At 39.7% G+C, this 9,856-nt stretch overlaps 1 protein-coding gene across 7 annotated transcripts in view; it reads left to right on the top strand.

The window, feature by feature from the left end:
- Positions 1-7,763: 7,763 nt before the first annotated feature.
- Positions 7,764-9,856, top strand: part of dennd5b (DENN/MADD domain containing 5B) — a 116,962-nt gene continuing 114,869 nt past the window's right edge. For all 7 annotated transcript variants that reach the window (XM_084050268.1, XM_084050267.1, XM_084050265.1 and 4 more), the window contains exon 1: positions 7,764-8,137. In XM_084050268.1, the coding sequence (XP_083906394.1) occupies positions 8,029-8,137 (109 nt within the window). In that variant the 5' untranslated portion in view covers positions 7,764-8,028. The remainder of the gene's footprint in view (positions 8,138-9,856) is intronic.

Raw genomic sequence — 9,856 nt, 5'->3', positions numbered from 1 at the left:
TCCTCATTTTGTAGTCGGAGAAATTGATATTTTTCTTTATGAATCATGCAAAGCTGTAAATGAGCATAAAAGTCCCTCTTTAATTTAACCCTGACAGTACCTTTACACATACGCAATGAGCCTCATGCTTGCTCCTCTCAACGCTTGACAGGGGCGTCACGGCCATTCACTGTGCGTACGACGCGACACCCTCACTCATATAGATCCGTGATTTCATACCCCCCACTTTTTGAAAAAATAAAAAAAGAATAATTCATTATTTATTTTGTTGATAATAAATCGGTAAAATCAAGCAAAAATAAGAATTAAATAAGCTAACCCTAAAACCGAAATAAAGTAACCAAAACACGAAAAAAACGAACAAGATCCGCCCAAAAACGCAAAACTTTGAAAATACAAAATTTGTTTACATTTGACAGTTACAAATGTTTTTCACGATTTTTCAAAAATAGCAGATCTACAAGCTCATAGCGCGGCACTCTGTGCCGCGCTATGAGCTTGTAGATCTGCTATTTTTGACTAGCCAAAGTGTAAAATAAGGGGTATAGTCCACCGAAAGTCCATCCCCCCCACCTTCTGAGAGCCTGTGACGTCCCTGACACTTGACACCTGTAGGTGTGTTGCATTTGAGATTGACAGAAATAAGGGTGCTGTATGGAGGGTAGCGAATATTGTTAACACATGTCAAACTAGCAGTTTTAGATGTGACACATTAATCAAGACTGCGCAACTGCATGGCCTATATTGTTCACCGGGGTCCCCCAGGGCTCTGTACGAGGCTTCACTCTTATCTACTCCAAATTCTACTCCGATCCACTAGCCCGCAACACGTTGCGACGCGTTGTGAGCTTGTTAGACCGGCCGCATGTAGATCGGCCGAATGTTTGCCCCCCCCCAGAGCAGGGACGCTAGGGTTCTAGTGGTTAAACTCCCGTACCACACCCGTCATCTCAGGGCAGGCTCACTGTCATTGCTGCTCTGGCCCGTGCCTCCTGCTTACTGAGCGTACTTTTGGAGATTAGCCCATTAAGACCTGGAACGCATCTGTGTCACTTTAGATTTCTTTGGCTTTTCAAAAATAGCAGATATACAAGCTCATAGCGCGGCACCGAGTGCCGCGCTATGAGCTTGTAGATCTGCTATTTTTGAAAAATCTTGAAGAAAAAAAAATGTTTTTTTTTCAAAAAACGGTTAGGATTTAGAAAACATTTTTAAGAATCGCCTCAGGTCTTAATGGATTAGCAGATGGCCAAACAGAGCCTACCATTCCCCCTTTCAGCTTCAGGATCACCTCATTGGCCTGCAGAGCCACTGCCAGTTCATTGTTCTTCCACTGTGCCCCCTTCAGGATGTTAAACACTAGGCAGAAGATTGAACATTCAAGACGTTTTATTAGTCGCATGCTATGTGCACTGAAATGTTTGGCGTGGTGGACTCCGGCAGACTGTGCTCACAATACTTACTTACTTAGTAAAAGGTTATGATACTCATGATACAATGGTACTAAGTACTAATTAGCAAGTAAGTCATAATAAGTAATACCATTTCCTGACTAAAATGTATAGATTGTTTACAATCAAGCTCTAATGGAAACATATCGAGCCTTTGTTATCCCTTCTCCGCCGGTGTGGAACTGGTTCCGTTCTTGTTTTTCCATCTAATTCAGGAAAGGCTCTGACTGTTTGCACTGAAAATGAATTGGTTCCGAACTCTAAAAGTTGGTTTGGAACTGGAACTAAAAAATACAATTCCAATGGTTCCGCTTAAAGTGGTTGAAAGGCGGGCCCGTTTGCTAGAAAGCACTACGATTCCAAGGACCTTCCAGGTGGAGGTCCCGCTGTCTGTTCACAAGCAGGCAGGAGATACACAGGAGATTCACTGTATGTTTTTGACACCTCGTCTGTAAATGACATATACATTTAAGCCCAGAAATAGGCCATGTTGTTGCTCAATCTTGATTAATTTCTCTGCTAGATTAAAACTTTACCACTCTTCATTCAGCACTCTGTCCGTCTCAAGTGCTACAATACGTGGTGATTGGCTGTCGCCTGGCTAAAGACTCATTTCTCATTTGCATAAAGTTGAGCAGAACTGTAATGCTGGTGACACCTCTTGACGTTTCCCCCTCCTGCTCTGTACTGCTCCCAATCCCTTGAGCCTTTGCGTGGCAATTTTGCCTGTTCCATAGGAAATGAATGGGGAGCATAAAAATGAACACTCAGGATTTTGCAGTGTAGCTAGAGCTAGATAATATGACTTGAATATCACAATATTTACCCACAAAATGTGTTCTTCTCCTTTAGTGTCATGTTTTGGGTCTGCCCAAAAACGTGACCTGCCGCCAACAGCTTATATCCACTAGTCCAGAGGGGAATTCCCCCTTGGCCGGGCGAGATATTAGGCTTTTGGTCGTCAGGCAGAGGCTCTGAGCCACTACTGCTAACTCAAACTGCTCAGAGAAGCGGGCTTTAGCACCCCTCAGCGCGGACACGCTCGGCTTACGGTTACGCCTTGCTCTGGGGGTGCCACTTCTGGCACCCTTGTTTTAAATGTTTATACTGGGACGTCAACCTATTAACGAGTTGGGAGTGAGAGCGGCTCTTCCGCTTTCCAGTGGGCGGGACTACCGGGAACATTGAAAGGCAACGTGACAGGGGAGTGCCGTTCACGTCAACCTGGTGACGTGACGGGTGAGTGCTTTTGCGCCAACTCGTCACCGTAGTATGACATGAGTGTGCCTGTGTGTTGACCTGGTTGCTATGATAACAGACAATATCACAGAATATCAACAGGGAGGAGAGAAATGATATCCCAATATATATATATTTTTTATATTGTTCATTGCCCAGCCTTAATCCTAGATCATCTTCAAACATTTGTCATTGAAGCCTATAGACAAGAAGCAGGAATACATCGAATCCCACAGCTGCTCAGTCCATGCCGATTTGTGTGGCGAACCGTGCAGGCATACATACATAGGTGTAGCGAGACGATAAAAAAAAAAAAAGAAACTTCCCATTTATTTTCCAAGGAAGGAGGGGGCAATCCCTTGCAAAAGATTGTGGGATTGACCAAGTACGGTAGCGTCAAAGCGTTTAGTTCATCTCAACTGTATGCAAATGAGAAACTAACCAGATTGTTGAATGTGACAGGGTAGCAACCGTTTCATCAGTGACACATGACATCACTTGAGATTGACAGAAAGGTTATGAAGCTTAAAACAATGGAGGTGAAGAAGCTTATGTATATTATTCACAGATAAATGAATGACAGCTGAAGGTAAGAATCGAATTAATAGTATGCCAATCAGTCAAAAAGTTAAATTCTTCTTCTGTTATGTATGATATTTTTAAACTCACCAGGAGCACTAACAATCTCTCTGAATTGGTACAGAGAAAAATGTATTAAAACTTGGTGAAAGGTGTTGGAGATCGTTGGTGCTTCTAGGGAAATAAAACATGTTAAACACAGCTTGCATTTTAACAATTCACTGTCCTGGATCACGGATCACTTGGCAGGCTCCATGAAAAAAAAAAAAAGTTAATTTCTCACCCTGCATTTGAGTGTTTCTGTGAGTGTTCAGATCAGGAACCAAGTACAGTATACTGTAGCCAAAGCTTATTTTCTTGCCAGGTCACATTCACTTAAGTCGAATCCACATAAAAGAGGACCTTTTGTTTATATTTAAATGACCGTTGTAAATAATCTGTATAATTGCCTGACACTAACTTATTTTGTAGTTTTGACGAGAAAAAAAAGGGTACTGTACAAGACTTTTCTTAGTATTTATACTTTGATTTGTTAGCAGCACTAAAGGGGTGGTGCTGTCTGATTTAAGAAGATAAAAAATTAAACGGCTCATAGACGCCTTAGCGTGAAAGAATAGGGCTAAAACATGTTTCTGAAAGTATTCCCTTTTCATTTTTCTATCGTTTTATAAGTTATTGAAGTTCCACTTGGCATTGATCTTTTTTTTTTGTTTTGTTTGTTTTTTACTTGGGTGGGAGGGTTGATGGGGTGGGATAGTTTTAGTATATTTTTGTTCACATATTTATATTATTAAATCTATATGTCTCGATTGCTCATACCGGAAGTCTAATGTGGAAAACAAAAAAGTGTTCCTCAAGAAAACCAAAATAAATGTTGCTGCCCAGATTTTTATTTTTTATGTTTTTCACCGATTAATTTGTGTGACGTGCAAAATTATTGCAAAGAAAAGAAAAAAAATCATGTAAACGTTTATTTTCTAACATTATTTGACTGTTAACTTGAGGGTGTGGCTGTAGTTCTTGGGAGATGTGCCTGTGTTAACTTATTGTAAAGTATTTTGCATTACTTTATATTCACAGAAAGATGTGAGTATTGATTGTGGTAAATGTGGCACATTTTTTAGGTGGATTCTATTGATTGCCTTCTTTTTAAATAACCTTTTCAATCTTTCATTTCATTCAATTTACCTGTAGACTTCATGACATTCATTTTATAGTAGACTTTATTTCTGGGTAGCATTGAATGGTTTTGGTATATTTCATTTTATATTTAACTGTAGTAGATTTGTTTTTGTTTTTTTTTGTTTTTTTTTAATCGGGTCATATTACAGAACTATTGCTGGGACTGTTTCTTTTGTAGTAAAGCAGAAAATAAAACTAAAAATAATATGAAAGTAGAAATTGTATGTGTTGATATTTATCTCTAGCCTGGTAAACCCTCCCTCCAGAAATCTCATTTCCATTTGATTAAATCAAATGGAAATGAGATTTCTGGAGGGAGGGTTTACCAGGCTAATTTATCTCCACCAAGTAGGTAAATGTTTTGGCCTCTGTCTGTCCTGGAGCCAGGTCATGCTCCCTCCCTGAAAGCTATCTGCTTTGTGGTGTGTTTAAAATTTAAACACACCACAAACCAGATAGTAAACCAGATTGTAAATTTAATTTACAATGTACATGCAACGTAAGTAGAACCTAATACGTTTTTGAATGTTGCAAATCAGTATTTTTCTATTATAAATGTCATGACGTGACATATTTTCCACTTATTATTTTTAACGTTGCTGTTTATTTGTTTTTCTTTGGCATTAATAGTTCTATTAACCACTTACGCCCTCAGCTATACTTACGCCCTCATCTATACTTAGTAAAACATAGCTTACTTGGCTCTCATACTTGGTCTGCTCTTTTTTTCGTTCTACACCAAATCTCTTAGCCGGAAATAGCTGATCTACAAGCTCACCATGAACTTGTAGATTTGCTATTTCTGGCAAATGTTCCCCCCAGAATAGTGGGCTCGAGGGTTCAACTGGTTAATAGTGTTTTAGACCATACTCTTAAGAACTGTTATTTTCCCATCATAGAAATGACTCATTCTGCAATCAGGTATGTCTTAATTTACTGTTTCAACACTAGAGGGAGACTTTGGATAATTTATCCGAACACAGTCTCATAATGCAGCATGTGATACACTGGGTTGCAGATGTTGATAGGCTGAGATTATGAAGTCTGCTGTCCTATAAGGAGTGGTTCTCAACCTTTTCAGGCCGCGACCCCCCCCCCCCCAAACATAATCATAATTGAACTGGGGACCCCCCACCCTGACAAGCACTTGGAATAGTATGAGTTGAGGCATTACATATAGTTTCACTCATTTCCCACAGATAAACATTGTGAAAATAGCAGATCTACAACGCAAGGCGTTGTGAACTTGTAGATCATCAGACACACCAAAATCATGTGGGGGGTCCCGACCCGCAGGTTGAGAACCACTGACCCAAAGCATAAACACCTCAACAATGAAGGTCCGTATGATATTGTATTTGATCTTTCCCCTAATCACTTACAGGCATTTGGTAATGGTATGTACGGCGTCTCATACAGCACTTCAACACATTGTGTCAGACCTGCAGCCTCAGCCTCTAATGAGAATATGACCTGTGCCTTGCAAAAGTGTTCAACACCCCCTGATAAATCACTAACTTCATTGGATAAGAATTCATACTATTGTATGTATTTTTTTGTAATTTACTAATAATAATAATAATTCAGCCACCAAAGCCATTAATGCTATTGCTTAGTTATGAGAAAACAATGTGGAGCTGTCTTAACAGAGACATTCACAAAGTAAGATAAAGTGAGATAAACATTATCAGAATAGGAGTGCCAAGATCAAATGTAAAAAATAGTCTAAAGTCAACAAAACTATATAGGTTGATGCAGGAACACAAAAATCACAAAGTGAGAAATATGAATATACATCTGGAATATATTAAATGAACTATTTGAGACTCTCTCTTTCTCTTTGATTGAATACTTTATTTAGAAGATTGCAGAGAAAAAGCACATGGAAGTACAGTTAACAATACAAGGTCTATGTACATTGGCTATTTGAAATGAACCGATCTAAGTTGTGAGCTTGTAGATCTGCTATTATATTTTTTTCATGTGAAAAATCTGGAATATTTTTAAAACATTGTAACACAAAATCTTGTATGCGGTGACCCTGGCACAACATATTTTCAGATGGGGGTCCGTGGCCAAATACATATTAATTTAGGGGTCCTTGACATGAAAAGATTTGAGAACCAACCACTGATTTCCACACTGATCATCATCAGCACAAACAAGTGGGATGAACAAGCAGCAGATTTGAATGTCCCGCCCTGCAGCCGGGTGACTCCTCCTGGAGCATCTGCCAGTGTTGCCATGTCCGCTTATTATAAGCGACTTTGGGCTAGTTTTTCTGTAAAGTTGCTTGTAAATATTGCTAGTTGCGGATTTTTTGGACTTGTTTCTAAAGAGTGTAGTTGCTTATTTTGGCCTGTTGTTTCCTAATGTTTAAACCAATGGTTCTCAAACATTTTCAAGTCAAGGACCCCCAAATGAATGTGTATTTGTCTCTGCGGACTCCCATCTGAAAATATTTTATGCCAGGGACCCCATACAAGATTTGTGTTGTTAAAATGTTTCAATTTTTCAAAATTTCTTCAAGATTTTTTCTTCAAGTTCACTACTAGTCGCATCGCGATACATTGTGAGCTTGTAGATCGGCCATTTTCAAATAGCCAATGTATTATGTTTTAAAGAGCCAAGGGCTCTGTTCTTTTGGGCTTGTTTTCATAGACCTGTCCAAAAAAATAAATACCACAATGAAATAAATAAAAAACGCAACTATATAAATCAGGGGTCTTCAACAGGGCGTCCGGGACCCCTAGGGGGTCTTCAGAGTTACTACAGGGGTCCGCCAAATCTTTGCGTGATATGATTTTTATTTTTTTTACCTTAACCACTTGAACCCGAGCATCCCTTTTCTGAGGAGAACTTTTGCCAAAAATAGCAGATCTACAAGCTCACAACGTCTCGCGAGGCGTTGTGAGCTTGTAGATCGGCTATTTTTGGCAAAGAGGTATAGATGTAGAGGGGGGAAAAAGAGCAGACCAAGTAAACAAAAACAGTTTAATCTGAAAAACTATTTTATACAAGGGGGTCCCTGCTTCATCATCTCTCTCTCAGCTAGGGGGTCCTTGGCCTGAAAACGTTGAAGACCCCTGATATAAATAAAAAAATCAGCTAAATGATTAAGAAATACAATTAAATAAATACATGTATTTATTTATTGCATTATGTTTTTTATTCATTTAATTGTGGACCTGGTTGCTTATTTCTCTCATAACATCTGGCAACACTACTGCTCCACAGTAAACCCTCGCGCTGAAGCTGACAACAAGCCAAGCCACAGCTCGAGCTCCGCAGTCAGTCCGCAGACATAGTCAGTCAGTGGCACTAGTCGTTCTACACGAAAGCTTCATATTTTGGGGAAAAAAATACATTTAAAAGTGACTCTTTCTTTCTTAAACGCCAGAGAACAGGACATTTTATTGTACAACTTGGGAACTGGGCACACAATTGTCATTATTTGACGCAGTTCTTCTATATTCCTTATTCTTTCTTCGGGAATGTGTCGCTGCTGCTGCTGTTCGCTGAGCCACTAGGAGCAGCGGGTCAGTCAGCGGGACGCGGTCCAACATCCAAGCCGGGGATGAGTGTCAGCAGCGCGGCGTCCGGCGCGGCGCCATGCCGCTTCGCTCACTACTTTGTCATCTGCGGGATAGACACCGAGACCGGGCTGGAACCGGACGAATTAGCCGGTATGATCTAATTATCATCATTATTGTTGTTATATCTGCCTCTAGCCTTCTTGGATCAAGACTATCATAGATGTATTTTATAGATTTTTTTTTACATTTGCCAGTTGCCACAGCCACTCATGTAGCTCATGGATCAAGACGTATTTTTTATCGAGTCTGACTTTTACTTTCGTATATGATATTATGCAAAATGTCAAAATCGATTAAATACATCTATGATAGTCTCGATCGAAGGCTACCACTCATATATGTCACAACAACACAACTTATCCAAGTTATCTCTTTATCCATTTGGGAGATTGGCTCGAATTCAATTACCCATGTAACGTTACAGCTTAAACATGTATCATTTCTTAAGGAACAGTTTAGATGTATCTTTCTCATAATAATCTTTGTTACAACCGTTCTGGTCTATAATATATAATATATATGAACACCACCAGAACAAAGGATGCAGCATTAGGGTCGCTGACAGTAGAACGTTAGACTTGTTTACATTCTTGGCAGAGTCTCACCAGCACGTATAGAGCACTGGTTCTCAACGTGTGGTTCTCGACCCCCAGGGGAGTTCCCCACAACACATGATTTTGGGGGGGGGGGTCCCCAGATGACAATGAAGTGACAATTTCAGGACTTTTTAAATACCTTTTTTGAAAATAGGTACAAGATCTACAAGAGCTTGTAGATCTGCTATTTTCACAATATTTATCTGTGGAACCGATTGCGGGGTCCCCAGTTCAAATATGATTATTTTGGGGGGTCACGGCCTGAAAAGGTTGAGAACCACTGGTATAGAGTAGGCTCTTTGAGCCTATTTTATTTAATATAAACTAATACAGTTAGAATGCAATGTGGGCAATTTAAAAGCAGGAGTTATCATGGATCATTTGAATGGTGCAGTATTATGTTATGCATGAGGGTAGCATCATGAATCATTTGAATAGTCAGTGCAATGTGTTAAGCAAATCATTGTTAAGTTGCTGATGTAATCAAGTTGCTTGTTTGGAAAACAGTGCCAGGGTCATGTGAAAGAGATGTTAGTCTTTTGTAATTGCTTTAATAGTCAATATTCAGACTGCTCTGTCCTTTCTTGAGAACACAATCAAAATCTACTTTACTGTCACATCTCAGGTTTACAGGTTAGAAGTAGTGGATGACATTTGTTTTTGTGCAAGTGTCCATCGTTTTTGTTGTTTTCAGAAAGAGAAATGAAAAGAAGGTGGGAGGACTAACTCTAACCTCAAGACTATCATAGATGTATTTGATCGATTTTGACATTTGCATATCTATGATCCGAAAGTAAAAGTCAGACTCGTTAAAATACATCTATGATAGTCTTGATCCAAGGCTGGGGGGACGGGGAGAGCAAGGACAGAAATCAAATGGTAAAGAAAAGATCTTCATTATATACACAGCATAAACCAGCAGGTACATTACATGAGGTTAGACATGTCACATAAGGTGCAAGGTGGTAACACTTTGGTATATGTCCACGTAGCAGCAGGTATATATACATGAGATTAGGCATTGAGGTGCCCAGATATCAGTCACATTGTAGTAGTTTGTGCTTCAGAAAAGGACACAGTACTTTCCACACTTAGCAGATGCATTGATTTATACCCCCTCCTCCCCACCACAGAACCTTGGACTGAGGTATGTTCTTGGGGCCAGTCAGGGGAACCTACTGAATATAATATACAGCTCTGGTTTAGCAGCATG

This window comes from Gymnoscopelus microlampas, assembly GCF_963454915.1.
Source record: "Gymnoscopelus microlampas genome assembly, chromosome: 23".
Taxonomy (NCBI): Eukaryota; Metazoa; Chordata; class Actinopteri; order Myctophiformes; family Myctophidae; genus Gymnoscopelus; species Gymnoscopelus microlampas.
Note: the sequence above shows the minus strand (reverse complement) of the source record. Positions and strands in the feature narration are given on the sequence as shown.